The sequence below is a fragment of the Onychostoma macrolepis genome, chromosome 04, assembly GCF_012432095.1.
Source record: "Onychostoma macrolepis isolate SWU-2019 chromosome 04, ASM1243209v1, whole genome shotgun sequence".
NCBI lineage: Eukaryota > Metazoa > Chordata > Actinopteri > Cypriniformes > Cyprinidae > Onychostoma > Onychostoma macrolepis.
The window spans coordinates 26,303,575-26,321,441 of NC_081158.1; the positions used below are offsets into that span (position 1 = coordinate 26,303,575).

At 37.0% G+C, this 17,867-nt stretch overlaps 2 protein-coding genes across 2 annotated transcripts; both read left to right on the plus strand.

Annotated features, from left to right (window-relative positions):
* Positions 1-27: 27 nt before the first annotated feature.
* Positions 28-4,464, plus strand: zcrb1 (zinc finger CCHC-type and RNA binding motif 1). The gene is made up of 8 exons (XM_058774410.1): positions 28-171; positions 274-372; positions 717-745; positions 833-944; positions 1,015-1,122; positions 1,253-1,362; positions 3,797-3,869; positions 3,971-4,464. Exons 2-8 carry the CDS (start codon positions 289-291, stop codon positions 4,109-4,111), a joined length of 657 nt encoding a protein of 218 aa, XP_058630393.1. The 5' UTR covers positions 28-171; positions 274-288; the 3' UTR covers positions 4,112-4,464.
* A 1,191-nt stretch (positions 4,465-5,655) lies between these two features.
* On the plus strand, positions 5,656-17,764 carry yaf2 (YY1 associated factor 2). Its single transcript, XM_058773689.1, has 4 exons — positions 5,656-5,815; positions 6,112-6,237; positions 15,230-15,382; positions 16,578-17,764. Exons 1-4 carry the CDS (start codon positions 5,790-5,792, stop codon positions 16,819-16,821), a joined length of 549 nt encoding a protein of 182 aa, XP_058629672.1. The 5' UTR covers positions 5,656-5,789; the 3' UTR covers positions 16,822-17,764.
* Positions 17,765-17,867: the final 103 nt, after the last annotated feature.

A 17,867-nucleotide genomic window follows, 5' to 3' on the forward strand; every position in this document is an offset into this window, starting at 1 on the left:
CGTTATGTTGTGACAGCGGCGTCTCTTTATCTTCCGGGTCGCGCTGCGTTGATATTTTGAATCGGATTTACACGCTGGTTAAACGTACATTTTAATAAGTTCAGGGACGACAAATGCAGTTGTTGTCATTATGGTAAACATGCTTTAAATCAGTAAGATTCTGGCGAATAAGTAAGTCTGAAATAATTTTTAATTATGTTTTCCGTAAGCTCTTTTAGTATATTTTGCTTGAGTCTTTACATGTTTTGAAATATGTCATATGTTCTTTTTCAGATATCAAAGATAAATATGAGTGGTGGTTTAGCGCCCAGCAAAAGCACTGTTTATGTCTCCAACATCCCATTCTCGTTGACTAACAGCGATTTGCACAAGGTACTCTGTTGTGTGTCAAAATTACATTTTTGAGGATTTGTATTAGTTTTATATGAGGGAGTGGGGTAAGCCACTTGAGTGAGAAGTGAAACTAATAAACAAAATACATTTCAAATTTACTTCATATGCATGTATTTTTTTTTACCCTAAAGAATCTGACACACTTTACGTTTTGATGGACTCTCTCTAAATATATGATCACAACAAATATTGTGCAAATACCTTAGAATAAGAGAGCAACACATCTTACCACACTTACCTATATTACATTCTTTCTTTACAGAATTTTAAAAATAAATTTACAAATATTGTTAACATTTATGTTTCTTGAAATTTCCCCACAGTTATGCACAAAATATGGCAAGGTAGTGAAGTAAGTATCCTTTATTTTTGCGCCGCAATGGATAGATTCTGTTATCAACGTATAGCTTGATCATAGTCACAATATCATTTTCTGAAGGGTTACTGTTGTCAAAGACAAGCAGACACGGATGAGTAAAGGAGTGGCGTTTGTGCTGTTCCTAGACAGAGAGTCTGCTCATAATTGCGCCCGATCGTTAAACAACAAACAGGTATGATGGTTTAACATGACATTAAGTACACATGAAGCCAAAGTGTTTGATTGCTCTTGAACTCTTTCAGTTGTTTGGGAGAACGGTGAAGGCCAGCATCGCCATCGACAATGGGAGAGCTACAGAATTCATCAGAAGGAGAAACTACTCAGACAAATCCAAATGTTATGAATGTGGGGTAAGTTTTCATTGATAATATGTTGAAATGTGTTGGTGGTCATGTGTTAAAACTTTTACACTGTGATATTGCTAATGTGTTGATGATATTGCTTATATGTTTTTGAGGTCATGTTATTTGTCTCCGCCAGGAAGAAGGGCACTTGAGTTACGCTTGTCCTAAAAATTTACTTGGAGAGAGAGACCCTCCACCTAAAAAAGAAAAGAAAAAGAAGAAAAAGGTGCAGCAGCCTGAGGAGCCGTAAGCAGTTCTTAATAGAATTAATAATTCAAACTCTGTACTTACTTAATGCATTTAATGGAATACATCATCCAAAAATGAAATTTGCTGAAAAGTTACTCGCCTTCAGGCCATTCAAGATGTAGATGAGTTTGTTTTTCATCTGAAAAAATTGGAGAAATTTAGCATTACTTGCTCACCAATGAATCCTCTGGAGTTAATGGGTGCCGTCAGAATAAGAGTCCAAACAGCTGAAAAAACAACACAATAATCCACAAGTAATCAGCATGTCTCCAGTCCATCAATTAACATCTTATGAAGTGAAAAGCTGTGTGTTTGTAAGAAACAAATGTATCATTAAGATGTTAAACTCTTGCTTCCAGCTAAAAAAAAAAAGTGTTTTCTATCCATAACATTGCCTTCTCTAGTGAAAAAAGCATCTCATCTGAATTAGGAGAGAAAAATGCACAGATCAAGCACTGTTCACAAGAGAAAACAGTCCACACAGTTCTAAACAAATATATTGGTGGATTTTGATGTAACTGGATGAACCATTTTTATGCATTATGGAAAATCATTTATTACTATCATGCACCTTTTCACTTCACAAGACCTTAATTGATGGACTGGAGTGGTGTGGATTACTTGTGGATAATTGTGATGTTTTTAACAGCTGTTTGGACTCTCATTCTGACAGCTCCCATTCACTGCAGAGGATGCATTGGTGAGCAAGTGATGTACATTTCTCAATGTGTTACAATGAAGAAACAAACTTGTCTACATCTTGTATGGCCTGAGGGTACATACAGGTGCATCTCAATAAATTAGCATGTCGTGGAAAAGTTCGTTTATTTCAGTAATTCAACTCAAATTGTGAAACTCATGTATTAAATAAATGAAGTGCACACAGACTGAAGTAGTTTAAGTATTTGCTTCTTTTAATTGTAATGATTTTGGCTCACATTTAACAAAAACCCACCAATTCACTATCTCAACAAATTAGAATACTTCATAAGACCAATAAAAAAAACATTTTTAGTGAATTGTTGGCCTTCTGGAAAGTATGTTAACTTATTGTATATGTACTCAATACTTGGTAGGGGCTCCTTTTGCTTTAATTACTGCCTCAATTCGGCGTGGCATGGAGGTGATCAGTTTGTGGCACTGCTGAGGTGGTATGGAAGCCCAGGTTTCTTTGACAGTGGCCTTCAGCTCATCTGCATTTTTTGGTCTCTTGTTTCTCATTTTCCTCTTGACAATACCCCATAGATTCTCTATGGGTTTCAGGTCTGGTGAGTTTGCTGGCCAGTCAAGCACACCAACACCATGGACATTTAACCAACTTTTGGTGCTTTTGGCAGTGTGGGCAGGTGCCAAATCCTGCTGGAAAATTAAATCAGCATCTTTAAAAAGCTGGTCAGCAGAAGGAAGCATGAAGTGCTCAAATTTCTTGGTAAATGGGTGCAGTGACTTTGGTTTTCAAAAAACACAATGGACCAACACCAGCAGATGACATTGCACCCCAAATCATCACAGACTGTGGAAACTTAACACTGGACTTCAAGCAACTTGGGCTATGAGCTTCTCCACCCTTCCTCCAGACTCTAGGACGTTGGTTTCCAAATGAAATACAAAACTTGCTCTCATCTGAAAAGAGGACTTTGGACCACTGGGCAACAGTCCAGTTCTTCTTCTCCTTAGCCCAGGTAAGGCGCCTCTGGCGTTGTCTGTGGTTCAGGAGTGGCTTAACAAGAGGAATCGACAACTGTAGCCAAATTCCTTGACACGTCTGTGTGTGGTGGATCTTGATGCCTTGACCCCAGCCTCAGTCCATTCCTTGTGAAGTTCACCCAAATTCTTGAATCGATTTTGCTTGACAATCCTCATAAGGCTGCGGTTCTCTCGGTTGGTTGTGCATCTTTTTCTTCCACTCAACTTTCTGTTAACATGCTTGGATGCAGCACTCTGTGAACAGCCAGCTTCTTTGGCAATGAATGTTTGTGGCTTACCCTCCTTGTGAAGGGTGTCAATGATTGTCTTCTGGACAACTGTCAGATCAGCAGTCTTCCCCATGATTGTGTAGCCTAGTGAACCAAACTGAGAGACCATTTTGAAGGCTCAGGAAACCTTTGCAGGTGTTTTGAGTTGATTAGCTGATTGGCATATCACCATATTCTAATTTGTTGAGATAGTGAATTGGTGGGTTTTTGTTAAATGTGAGCCAAAATCATCACAATTAAAAGAACCAAAGACTTAAACTACTTCAGTCTATGTGCATTGAATTTATTTAATACACGAGTTTCACAATTTGACATTTTAATTTATTGAGATGCACCTGTATATAATATACATATATTATTTTCAATTTCAAAAGATTAAAGGAACAGTTCACCCAAAAAAATTTAATTTGCTTTAATATACTAAGTGAATAAATATACTCATTTTGTTCTTTCAGAGAACCAGAGGACAGTGACGAAGAAGGAGAGGATCCAGCACTGGACAGTTTAAGTCAGGCAATTGCTTTCCAGGTCAGTGAATATACTCTACAATTCAGTTCATCATACATTAATATTCCTAGTAAAAAAGGGTTCAAAGAGAAATATACATTTTTGCTGCTCATCATCATCAGCAAGCACGCATTGAGGAGGAGGAGAAGAGAAGGAAGCAGGTCACAGAGGATGTGTCTCAAGCATCTACATCAGAGGACACCCACAAACCCAAGATCAAAAAAAGCGCCTACTTCAGTGACGAGGAGGAGCTCAGTGACTGACTCATACTTTTATGTGTTCGGAACATATCGCCTCTTCTCAAACACTCTTACCCATTAAGAAGGTCACATATTGATCTGAATTTCTAATTTTGTCAAACTACGTTGCAGAAAGTCAGAAGAAGAAAACTCTGCTTACCTTGATCTGAGATGTTTGTTGTCATTTTATGCTCCTCATTGAGATAATTACACCTCCAAATATTGGGTATGTAGTATTGGGGTTTAAAGATCCCGCAGAAAAGTTCTTTAAATGTATTTTTTTGTAATCTTGTAAATAAAGTGTAGTTTTGTGTATTTCACATTTGCAATCTTGTTACTGTTCCAGGAAGCATGGAAAATAAACTGTTTTAAATTAACTTCCTGTCACCTTTGTCCTCAGCTCTCACTTTTTCACCCACTGATATAAGTCAAAGTTATGAAAGTGTTTGCATTCTCAGTGAGAAAGACCTCAAAAAGTACAGTATATTTGAAATGAAAAAAATAAATATTGCTTCATATCATTAGCAAATGTATGTTTGAAATTTATGCACATTTCTACGATACAAATTAAAATTTGTAAAGTAAGATTTTGGCCTGTCCTAAGTCAAAGATGTTGTTCTTCTTGACTGATATTTGACGGTTAAAATCATACAACGATTGATCAATTGAACTGAATAGCAAAAAAATACTGAGTGCATCAGTCAATCTCAACAATTCAGCTCTGTTATACAAGTTATAATAAGCAAAAGAATCTAGCAAAAATTCTTCTGGAAGTGGAAAAATGGGAAATATTTCCAACAACAATATTTGGTCCCAGTTGTGTAACAGTTTAATGTAAGCTGTAATTGCAACCCTGTTAACCATTCTGTTTTGTTTCTTTGTTTTTTTATTGTTAGTTTATTTTATTTTGATGTTTGTTGTTAGAAAACAGCAAACAAAACAATCACACAAATCAAGGTTTTAAGCCTTTAGACCCAAAGTTTGGTAACATTGTGGAAAATAAATATAAAACAAAACAGCTCATAAAAAGTTGTCACATTTGCTGGAAGAAAATCAACAACTTTTTAGAGTTTAGGCTCTATCCTTACAAAAACCATGGTTTAACCATGGATTTACTATAGTAAAAGTGTAGTAAGTAACCATGTTTTTTTGGCGTATTGATTACCATTTGTATGACCACAGTTTTACTACAAATAGCATGGTTAAACTATGATTGATTATCATTTGTATAACCTGTTTTACTACAAATACCATGTTTAAACTATGATTAGTGTAGCAAAACGATGGTTTATTTGTAGTCACCACCGTTTAACTATAGTAACCATGGTGTTTTGGTTTTATTTGTGGTAAAACCATGGTTAAATGTTCGTAAGGGTATGTTGTAGGCTACCCTATTCGTGGAAAGTGCCATGAACGAATGTCTTTAATTGAATTTAAGAGTAGCGCAGTTAGTTGCCTCACTAACTCGCACTCGCTCTGCGCTCAGTTGATTTTGGGGTGAAGCGGGAGCACGACTCTTTTATATAAACCACACGACCCTACTTTTTGAGAAAATAAATCGGCGCCGGATTGGTGGAGCCCGGTCACGTGACCACCGCTGCGCTGGAGTTTCTACGACAGCTGGGAGCCGCTCGAGACTGAGAGGAGGACAGAGCGCGAGAGGCGGCCGTGCCTGCGACGCTTCGCATAAAGTTTCTGCAGCATGGGAGACAAGAGGAGTCCGACGAGGTAAAAGCAAACAGAAAGAAACTCCCACAGCGGTGGCTTCAAGAAACTCGAGACCGTCTCAAGGCTTGAAACAGACTATTAGGCAGCGCGCGCCTGAATGAGAAAGACGCAACAGAGTGGCCACCATGGCGGACTGGCTGTTTTTATTTTTTTTATAAAGTGTCATTTCGTTAAAAAAACGCGTCGCTTGCGCAAGCGTCCGGCTGACTTTGTGCATGGATAGGATCAGATATGTGTGTCGGAGATTTCTACCGTCCGAGATGTGATGTTCTCTCTGTTTGTTTTGCTTTTTGAAGGCCGAAACGCCAAGCGAAGCCCTCTTCCGACGACGGCTACTGGGACTGCAGCGTGTGTACGTTCAAGAACAGCGCCGAAGCGTTCAAATGCATGATGTGCGATGTCAGGAAGGGAACGTCAACGCGGTGAGTGTGCCACACGATGCCTGCTGCTTCACATCTAGCGAGCTGCCTACCTAGACAGCATATTTGGGCTTTATTCGATAAGTCACCCCAGAACGATTATCTAGATAGCCAGATCGTTAGGTTTTCAGACAACCATTTGTCTTGTGTGTGTTAATAATTACGCGGTTAATACAATGTTTATAACCTCAGGAACAAATGTGAGCAGTCAGTGTCACGTTACTGAACAGCTCTGTTTGTAAAGCACCCATTATATCCTGATTAATGTGGGCTATTTCAGAAGTAATTGGGGTTTAATCTCAATTCATTTTGTAATTATAGTGCATTAGCCAGGCATGACACAACCTATAAGTAAACCACTGCGATGCCATGCATTCTTCCATTAGCAGTCTAAAACCTTTTCAATAAATTGGCTTGTAAACCGTACATTCAGCTTAATTCTAATACTTAGATCATTTATATTTTCATAATCTTCATCGTTTGCATATCAAATGCATTAAAATTAGCAATTTGTAGTATCTTTCCTCTATTTTATCTGAAAGCATTAGGTATGCACTTATACTGCTGATAATGTCATATATTGGAGGATAAACCCTTGCACTTGGTATCGGTATCATTATTTAATGCTTCCAATTATGTTTAAGTGGTTAGTAAAGACTAGTTTGAAAACATGTGGTTTGATTATTTTGTGTAAAATAAAGCATTTTTATGAAAAAGCACAATTTTAAAGAATTAATGCTTGAAGACACGAACTTTGCCAAGGCAAGGCTGGAAACTTGTGAAGGTAATGTTTCTAAAGTTAGGAACTAATAGGAATCAGCGCAATCTGGAAATTTGTAATGATGAGAAAGATTTGCCCACGCAGATTTCGCAACGGGTTCAAGTCGGTTATGCAAATACTCCACGTTGACCAACAAAAAGATGCTTGGTTTGGAAGTAACTTTTGTGTGAGCTGTGCTTTTTTTCGCTGTACACTCTAAAAAATGCTGGGTTAAATACAATCTAGTGCTGGGTAAAATATGGACAAACCCAGCAATTGGGTTGTTTTGACCTAGCAGTTTGGTTACTATCCAGAAGGTTGGGTTAAACATTTGACCCAACCGCTGGGTCAAAACAACCCAATTGCTGGGTTTGTCCATATTTCACCCAGCATTTCTTGGAGTATACACTTTTGTCAAAAGTCTAATTTTTTTTTTTTTGGCTGCAAAATCCCCCTGAAATGGAAAATAAGAAACCTTGAGTGATAAATTCAGAGTTGTTTATCCCGAATATTGGCGGGTAAAGACTTGTATATGTTGATGTGGATGGTAAATAATACCAGTTTGAAAACATGTCAGAAGACACTGGCAAATGCAATAGGCATAATGTTACATTTTTAAGGAAAGTTAAAAATTCAGAATCACAAGCCATTTGATTAAAGCATCAAAAGAGGTAATGCTTAAACACGAACTTTGTCAAGGCTAAGCAGGAAAATTAAAGTAATGTTGTTTCTAAAGATATGGTCACATTTTTCATTGTTTGCTGAACTTTCACGGTCAAAATCTAGTCATGTGATTAAAAATCTGGAATTTCACACGAGGGCGAAAGATTTCACCTAGATTTCGCATCAGTTGGTCATCAGTTTCTTCGTGTTGACCAACAAAAAGCTGCTTGGTTCGAAAGCGACTTCGGTGTGAGTTGTGCTTTCCTTTCACTACACTATTGGCAATGGAGGTTTCACTGAAATAGGAAAAAAAAAAATAGAAAATAACAGTACAAAAATACAAAGATGAATCAATTCAGAATTTTTCAATTAATCATAGAGAATGAGGGGTCCTACACAATACTAGCATCTACTCTGCTTGTATCGGTCTCACAGATAGCATCTATCCCGTGGCAGCGATCCATGAGAGAGCGCTAATGACCTCATCAGAGAAGACATTTAATGGGCTCGTATTTTCTCACCTTCATCTCATCTGTCATAAAAATCCTGTTTTGGAACAGTCAACGACTGAGTCGGCAGTCAGTTATTTCCCTTATGTCATTAAGATGAGATCAGGTCAGGAAGTAAAACATTCCTCATCTGCGTTTCCGAACATAAACGCACACTAAAAGCAGATGAAGATGATGATGATGACAAACCTCAGCTCTCAACAACAGCGGCAGATAACGATCATCTTTCTTTAGGGAGATTGTTTATAAAGGCTTAATTATCTTTCAAGTTTCAGATCCCATTACCACCGCTGAATTAAAGTATTATTACAGCAGTTATTTAAAGCCAACTAATGTTAATTTTTGCTGCAAAAGTGCGTGTGAGAGGGCGGTGGATTTTTATGTGGGGGTGGGGTGCTGTCACTCGTCCAGGCCACCACAGCAGCTGGCGTCCAGACGGCCTGAACTCATTTGCATTCAACGGCTTAATCAAGAATGCTGTCATCAGAAGAGGCATCATCACATCAGGATGCGCACACACACGGACACCCATGCCCATAAATAAACCCATGATTGCACATCTGCCCTGTTATAATGCCTCGGAGACGGCCACAAATGATGGGGTTTAATTATGATGTCCTCTTGATTGTGTGATCCTCGCAGGTCGTTCATTTATGAAGGAGAGCTTCTTGACACGCAGCTTGTTCACTCTTCTTCTGCTTTTATTCTGCATTTGGCGAACGTTGTATGCATAAACTCAAAGAATATGCATTGGTGTTGATTGCTGCTTTCAGCGTCGTCATCTTCCCGAGCAGCCGTCAGATGTGAATGACAACCGTGTGTTCGTTTAGATTGCGGTTGTGTGCAGCGGATAGCAAATGAATGTTTTATAAGGCTATCATTTAGCTGAGCCTGACTGATACAAGGGTTAATTCAGAGCATGTTTGTTGGGTGTCTCATCATATATTTAATTTGGGTTAAAAGACAATGTTTTTAAGCAAAATGTAAAAAAAGAAAAAAAAGAATTGATTGTGCTATCAAAAGATTAATCGCGATTAATCGCATCCAAAATAAAGGTTTTTGTTTACATAATATATGCATGTGTACGGTGTATATTTATGTATATATAAATACACACACATTCATGTATATATTTAAGAAAAATGTTACGTTTATATATTAAATATATTTATATATGATGTAATTTATATGAATATAAATGTATACATGTAAATAATTTCAAAATATATACATGCATGTGTTTTGTCTTTATATATACATAAATATACACAGTACACACACACATTATGTAAACAAAAACCTTTATTTTGGATGCGATTAATCATTTGACAGCACTAGTATTTGAATGTCAATTGGAGCCTGTGTTGATTTGGACCCCACTTACATTGTAAGGACAAAAACAGGCAAATCAAATATTATTTTGTGTTTCACAGAAAGTCATACAGGTTTGGAACAAAAGGAGAGTAAAAAAATGTCAAAAGCTTTATTTTGGGGTAAATTATCCCTTTAAATGACGCAATAGTTCCTAAGTGAATGTTTTTTTAATGTTGCTTCGACTCTGGCTATATTTGCTCATTTGAAGAGAGATTTGTTTACCTAGTTGTTACCTTGCGCTGACAGACTGACATTTAATTGATGAAGCTGCAGAGCTTCTCGTTGAGCATTTCAGGCCATTCCCCCGCTGACCCCCCGAACCTGCTGGCAAACTTCTAATTTCAGTGTACCAACACTTTTTGCCCCCCAGCGAAAGCATTCGCTCTGCAGGAGGGAGTATTATACCGTTCAATTACCACAAATGGAGAGAATATCCCCTCTAGACCAAGCAGTTTTTTTGTTTTTTTACTCAAGACCTCTCACGATGACGGATTGGAAAAAGGAAGGCTGTATTATGTTTTGTTTCACGTTGGAGCTCTATTTGACTTGACACTAATGTACGTTTGTGCTGTCACAACCAGTTTAAGGCTGTCAGTTATAAATTGTTGACATAACCTGTGCGCTCTATAGGGGTATCACTAAAAGAACTGGACCCATCATCCTTCATGACTGTCAGTGTCGGTGAGGTGATGACAAACGGAGGATTTCGATTGCAAATGATTACCGAGCAAAGCATAAATCTAAACGTCATATTCTGCAGTCACAGTGATATTTTCTTTTTGCTTAACGATGCAATAAAACATGGTAGAGATGTGCAAAACCAACTAGTGGGTCTTAAGAAAGCCTTGGGAAGAAAAACAAAATAAATAAATAATAATATGTTATAATAAACTACTATATAATGTTATAAATTACTATTTAATGTTATTAAAAAAAATACATTTTTATATTTATTTTTATTCTAATAAAACTTCATTATATATTAATATAGTACTAATTAGTATGAAATATTGACGTATTTCTAAAATGCATAATTTGTACCTATATGCATTATTATATATAAATTATACCGTGGCTTTCACATGCTTGTATTGTGTCGGTTATTAGATGACTAGTCACTTGCTACAGTGTGGCATTTGAAAGAGTTGAGCAGCATGTGAAATCCTCTCTAATTGCGTGTGTGCAGAAACCCAGAGCGCTGCACTGCAAGTTCTCGTCTCTTTGCCCAAAAAGGCGAAACTAATGCAGTCTGAGGAAGCATTCCCAGCATGCCTCTGCCAAATAAACAAAAAGCCACATAAAACATCCACATTATTCAGTAATTACAAGAGCCTGTTGTCATTTATTAGAGAAATTTTGCATATAGTTTGCAGAAGCACGCGAAGGCGCATGCCCGTACCGTCTCAAACGGGTTGACCTCATTTTGATTCAGACAGTTATGGGCCTTTGATGAAAGAGAGAAAGCTGGATACCAAAGCGAGGGAGAAGCAATGTGGATCTGCAGTGTGGGATTTTGAAAAGCAGCTAAAGGAAATGCAGACACTTGGAAAGAACCGAAAACAGAGCGTGGAGAGGTGGGACAGTGGGAGGCAGAGGGCCATCTGTCAAACAGGGGGCTTGGCAGTGGAGCGAAGGAAGGAGCAGTATGGAGACTGCATGTTCACACAGTGTAGCGCATTAATCATGGTGTCCCCTCCCATCACTCAAGCCCATGAGTACACAAGCCTCCCTGGTACAGTCATTACGCCATTATACAAACATGCAGATATGAACACATCTGAGAGACTCTTGGCTCAGAGGAGAGAACGCAGCCCTCGTGTCCTTCTGATTTAACACAGTAATGTGGGAAAATTTGTTTTGTTTGTGCACTTCTGCAAAAGAAGACGCCTTTGTAGACATGTTCGGTAACTGTTTGATGTAATGGCTTACATTGCGATTTTATGATGAAATTCAGTACGTTGTCTTTATTTAACAAGGAAACTGACTTTAAAAAATTAGGTAAGAGAGTTTAAGTTATAGTGTGAGAGCCTTCAGTGACATTTTACTAAGAATACGCAATAAATGGTATCATATTTGTTATTAGAATATTTATTTATTTTTATTTTATTTTTAATTTTTTTTTTTTAAATTTTAACACAAAATACTTTATTTTAATATAATTTGGAATAGAGTTTTATGCAGTGTGGGTCATTTCAAGCGGTTTAGGTGTAATCTTTGTACAATATGAGGAAAAAATGCAAAAAAAAAAAGGATTTTAGAGCATCTAATTTTAGTTTGGTAATTATGCGTTTATTAGTAATTTATTATATATTTATTAATAACTATTTTAATCTATTTTACCAGATTCCACTGCCAAGCAAAGTAAAATAAACGCTCACTATAGGCAGCATGTTAATTCTGACCCTGCAGTCAAGCACAAACTCCAAATGTAATTTTCTGCTGCGAGAAAGACGTTTATGATTTCATCTCAGAACCTGAGCCAGCAACTCTAAATTGACCCTTAGCAAAGACGCTCTTAGTTACTGTTGCTACGTCAGACAAACCATCCGACAGACCATGGCACTTTTATGCCACACATCATGTTCTCATGCAGTGAAAAATACATCACGGTGCAAAGACACTGACAACACGCCAACATACTTTTGGTATTAAAGTCTCAGAGTTCAAATTTTATCTTTTTTTTTTTTTTTTTTGAAAGAAATTCAAACAACAAATACTGTTTTGTGGCTCTTTAATGTGTCGTGACAGATCGCTGTAGCACAAAATAAACATGAATGAACATCAGAAGGTATCTTGTTTCAACTGTGAAAAGATGTCAATAAACACTATTTTTCAAGTTCAAGTCCACCGACGTTAATCTACTCTCCTGTCAGGTTTGTTTGTCGGACAAAAATGGCAGATTTGGCATTATGATTGCTCTGATTGCCTGTTAATCAAACTCCTGGCAAAGGGTCAATTGAGCCGTCAAGGTTGGGCAAAGTTTAGAATTAACTGTTAAAAAAAAATGACACATGCTGAAATTTTTACACGTTTCTTTAAATAGATTTTTAATGATGTAAGTAGGGATGCAACTAACGGTTATTTTAATAATCGATTAGTTGGGCAATTATTTTGTCGATTAAAGGAACACTCCACTTTTTTTGGAAATAGGCTCATTCTCCAACTCCCCCAGAGTTAATAAGTTGAGTTTTACCGTTTTTGAATCCATTCAGCCGATCTCCGGGTCTGGCGATAGCACTTTTAGCATAGATCATTGAATCCGATTAGACCAGTAGCATCGCGTTCAAAAATGACCAAAGAGTTTCGATATTTGTCCTATTTAAAACTTGACTCTTCTGTAGTTATATCGTGTACTAAGACCGGCGGAAAATGAAAAGTTGCGATTTTCTAGGCTGATATGATTAGGAACTATACTCTCATTCCGGCGTAATAATCAAGGAACTTTGCTGCCGTACCATGGCGCAGCAGGCGCAGTGATGGCGCCTGAAAGTAGTCCCCAGCTAGGTAACTAGTTATAACATAGCTGGGGACTACTTTCAGGCGCTGCGTAATATCACTGCTATTATATTACTGAGAACATTTAAAAAAAAATGTTAAGCATGTTAAGGAAATTAATTAATTTTAATATAAATCATGGTCGCACCACATGACATTTTTTAAGGCTACGGCTGATTCATCTAGATTAAAAACACTAAAATCACTTAATTTAAAATGTTAATATGCATTTGTGTACACAACCTTTTTAATGTTTGAACTACAAAATATATATTTTTTTTGTATTTTAAAATTTGCCTGTCGAAAATCCTTATTACGTCAATGTCCCATATATGTATATGTATATGTATATATATATGTATATGTGTGTATATATGTGTGTGTGTGTATGTGTATATATGTGTGTTTTTTTTGTATTTTTCTTGCTAGCTGTGATTGTTTTACGTTTCTCACTTCACTCCATTGTCTCTTCTTTTCTCAAATAATTTCGACTTACTCAATTTTGTCCATTTTTATTTTTTTTTATATTATACAGTCATTATTGCAAAATAAGTTTAATATCAACTGGCTTACTTTGCCTTTTTGCGTTACTGTAAAGGATAAATGTAAATTAATAGCACGGATTACATAAAGCGTAGTTGCAACACATATGCGTGAGACGGAGAGTGACTAATGACTGAGTAATTTCACAAAATCTCTCTCTTCCTCATGTCAAACGTTCAAAAATAAGCAGGATCAGCAACGTTAATGCCGATTTGCTCTGTCTGGCACGGAGGAAATGCATCACAAAGTGATCGATTGATTTACTAACGGCGCTGAGTGTGAAGGGTGTTAAGAGTCCACAGCAAGCAGCCAGGTCTTGACATGCAGCAGAGAGCGAGGCAGGCAGGCAGCTAACAACAACTAATAATGGCCGTTTTCACTTGCCTTGGGCTCGGGATCAATGCTAATGACCGGTTCTTGGCTGCCATGCTTTAAGGCTCTAGATGTCCTAATTTCACAATGTGTAACTTCATTAGCTATTCTCAAAGCACCCGGGGGTAATGGATGAAAGCGTAAACATTGCACCAGCGCACAGATACTGAGAAGCTGTTTTTAAAATCACTGTGTGTGTGCGCGTGTGTGTGGTGGCAAAGCAGACGGCAGCGATGCTGGCCTTCATACTGCTCTGTTGTGGACTGTTTTTGGTGTAACAGCTGTTGTTCTTTGGACATTGAAGCAACGGTCACGGTACATCCCTGTCATTCTAAACGCCACGCTACTGATGGGACTTCACCCTGAGCTCTGATCTGAGATCAGTATGGTTAGTTCAGCTCATAGGCCTAGATATAATCTGTAATTGTCGCAGCTGTCAGGTTGTTAATTAGGGGTGCAACAACTGATGCGTTGAAATGACAACAGCAATACAGTATCCTACTAACAGACAACAGTAGGACAAGAAGGGCTGTTCTAGCAATTTCTGATTGGCCATTTACATCCATAGGTTCAATCTGGATCTGGTGGTTTAAATGGATTTTTATCATGATTATTGCATATATACATGTTTTATTATCAGTCTAGGCTTTTTTAATTTTATTTTTTATGTTTTTATTTTTTAAATAAATACATAAAACTGCCAAAGTCAATGTGTTAATTAGTATTTTATTTCTATTTATTAATATACTATGTATCTAAAACTAAAATGAAAATTGCCACAAATTATTTTTTTTATTATTACAAGTTTAGTTTAGTTTTTTCCCCTGTTTTATTTATCAGTTAACTCAAATGTTGTTATATATATATATATATATATATGTATGTATATGTGTGTATGTTTTTTTTTATCCAATGCCACTATTTTTATAGCATTTTTTTTATATTTAAATGTTATGTTTAGACAGGGAAAGCAAGTATATTAGGGGATGTTAGCTTATATTAGGAAGTTAAATTACCAGTTTTTGTCTTCCTGCTATAGAAAGGAAAATAGATGAGTGAAATTGCGGCTGTTTCTCAACTGTTGAGAGAACACATTCTTCTCAGATTACTCTATGTAGGCAAGATTTCTCAACTGGCTTCAACACTTGCCTGTTTTAACTTGCTTTTTCCCCACATAGTCCTTTTCACAAGGCCCTGGTGAGCTTCAATCATGTCATCCTGATTTAAAATATCTCGCTTTCTCGCTTCTCAGTCTTCCCTTTTTTTTTTTCCCCCACAGGAAACCTCGTCCTGTTTCCCAGCTGGTAGCCCAGCAAGTCACACAGCAGTTTGCTTCACCCACACAGCCCAAGAAAGAGAAAAAGGAAAAGACGGAGAAGGACAAGAACGAGAGAGAACCGACACTGAAAAAGAACAGCCACAAGAAAATGAGGTGAAATGTTGCAATGCGGTCCCTGTGTTCATAAATTCACTGCGTACTTCCTACTCCCCAAACAAATGATGTGGCTGTCTTTTGCATTTTACATAGCAGGTAGCTCACTCAGGAAAATATCATGTATTGTTGCTCTATATGTGGAAACTATTTGAATATAAATTATATTTCATCTACCGCAATGCACCTAGAATTATACACTTTTTGTCACCTTTTAGTGACAAAGTTTGGGGTCAGTATCATTAATACTTCTATTCAGCAAGGATGCATTAAATTGATCAAAAGTGAAAGTAAAGACATTTATAATGTTACAAAATATTTCTATTTCAAATATTGTATATATATTATTCTATTTCTTTCTATTGATCAAAAAATCATAGTTTCCACAAAAATATTAAGCAGCACAACTGTTTTAAACAACAATAATGATAAGAAATCAAATCAAATCAGAATATTAGAATGATTTCTGAAGGCTCATGTGACATTGAAAATTCAGCTTTGCCACCACAGGAATGAATTACATTTTTAAAAATATTCAAATAGTAAACAGCTTTTTTTTAATGGTAATATTTTACAGTATTACTGTTTTTACTGTATGTACTGTCTTTTGTGTATTTTTACCAAACGTTATGTATATGTAGTATGTATATTATATTTTCATTGTCATTTAGTCTCTTGTGAGAGATGCTGGGTACAGAGTTTTGTTCAAATACACATTTCCGTATGTCAAAATGTTTCTGATGTTCTGATTCATCTCTTTGATCATTAGTTTGGTTCATTGCCTTTTTTAATTGCCAATGGAGAAAATGAATGAGAACATACTTGCAAAGCCAAGGCCGCCAGGCTCACTTTCATGCTCTATTATACTAGCAATTCAAGTCAATTTTATTTATATAACAAGCCAATTTATTTTATATAATGCAGATATAAAGTTTCAAAGCAGCTCCACAGTAATAAACAGTTAAACTACAGTGTTAATGTTGCTAAATGCATCAATTATGAAACTATTGAAATTTCAGCTGCTCTACAGAAGACAACGGTGTCTCAGCGCAGCTAAGTTTAGTTCGGTGTCGATGTTGTCAAGTTCATCAATTATGAAATGCTATAGAGAAGCTCTACAGAAGAAAATGGTGTCATTATTCAGCTCAAGTGGTGTCAAGCATGTCTGATCTGTTCTTTGCTCCCTATCCTGCAGGCCCAGGTTAAAAAATGTGGACCGGAGCAGCGCACAACATCTGGAAGTGACAGTGGGAGATCTGACGGTTATCATAACAGACTTTAAGGAGAAAACTAAGCCCTCCTCCAGTTCGTCCTCCAGCGCAGCATCTGGAGACCACCACAGCCAGAGCGGATCCAACTCAGACAACACAGAGAAGGGGATCTCCAGATCCTCGTCCCCGCGAGGGGAGGGTTCCTCACTCAACGGGGAATCTCACTAGGAACCCGTGGATTACGAACGTTACTTCCAGTCTCCTGCACCTAATATATCCATTTTAAACGAACAGTCACAGGAGCGCGCTTATGTATGCCAAGACTTACCGAGAAGCAGACTTAACCCAGCAATATTATCCATCTCTCACTACTACCACAGTTATAAGATCAGAAACATAGGATTTCACCACAATACACTCGTCCTGGTTTGTTACGATGCCCAGTAGGTCAGCTTGAGATAAACTGTAGACTTTGTAAGCAATTTTGATGATTGAATTTTGACAATTTAATTTCTAGAGCACGTGGTAGTATTATGAATCAGATAAGTGTTGTTGTCTGTTTGGATTTGGACATTGACACCCATTCTCATTCTCTTCATTATCGTCACAAGTTCATAAACCATTATTTTTTTAAAACCACAATCTGTAATTTCTGCAACAGCACCCGTTACGTCTCGACAATTGGCCCTGGGGCTTAAAAACATTCAACTGGAACATTGTTGTGAACGTATTTGCTTCTACTTTAATGACATGGCAGATGCAAATTATAACTTTAATATACTTTTAATGCATTACATGATGGGCGTTAAGCTATGAATAACTGTGACGCAAACAGGACTTCCTTTCTCAATTGTTTGTTGCGCCTGTTGGTACGTTTTGTACAGTTTAATAAGACGCAGAAATTAATTGTTTAATTTGTTCTTGTTCATGCTGTTTTATTTGAAACTTGTCATAGATTGCATCACTTGTGCGGCTAGTTCTACCTGCACTATTTTGTGTTAGATTGTCTTGATAAAATTCTGTTAATTCCACAAGAAACATAACATTTATGACTAAAAATGACAAATGTATTTGTAAGATGTTGAATTCTTCCCCTCCTTTATGATGAACGGTGGTATATAAATATATTGCAGTATAGGAAATATCTCTTAATAAAATTTAAGATTTAGAATCCCGTTGTCAAGGAAAAGTTATTTTCAGGGCAAACAAAGACCTTAAGGGAGTGATTATCGAATTTTGGTTTTTGTGGTGAAATGTCTTTTCAGTTCTCTGTG

Bases quoted from the DNA above. Each gene is read 5' to 3' on its own strand.
- zcrb1 (XM_058774410.1), top strand. From the start codon at position 289: ATGAGTGGTGGTTTAGCGCCCAGCAAAAGCACTGTTTATGTCTCCAAC. The intron at 373-716 runs GTACTCTGTTGT...ATTTCCCCACAG, and splicing joins CTAACAGCGATTTGCACAAG to TTATGCACAAAATATGGCAA. The intron at 1,363-3,796 runs GTAAGCAGTTCT...TTGTTCTTTCAG, and splicing joins GTGCAGCAGCCTGAGGAGCC to AGAACCAGAGGACAGTGACG.
- yaf2 (XM_058773689.1), top strand. From the start codon at position 5,790: ATGGGAGACAAGAGGAGTCCGACGAG. The intron at 5,816-6,111 runs GTAAAAGCAAAC...TGCTTTTTGAAG, and splicing joins GACAAGAGGAGTCCGACGAG to GCCGAAACGCCAAGCGAAGC. The intron at 6,238-15,229 runs GTGAGTGTGCCA...TTTCCCCCACAG, and splicing joins AGGAAGGGAACGTCAACGCG to GAAACCTCGTCCTGTTTCCC.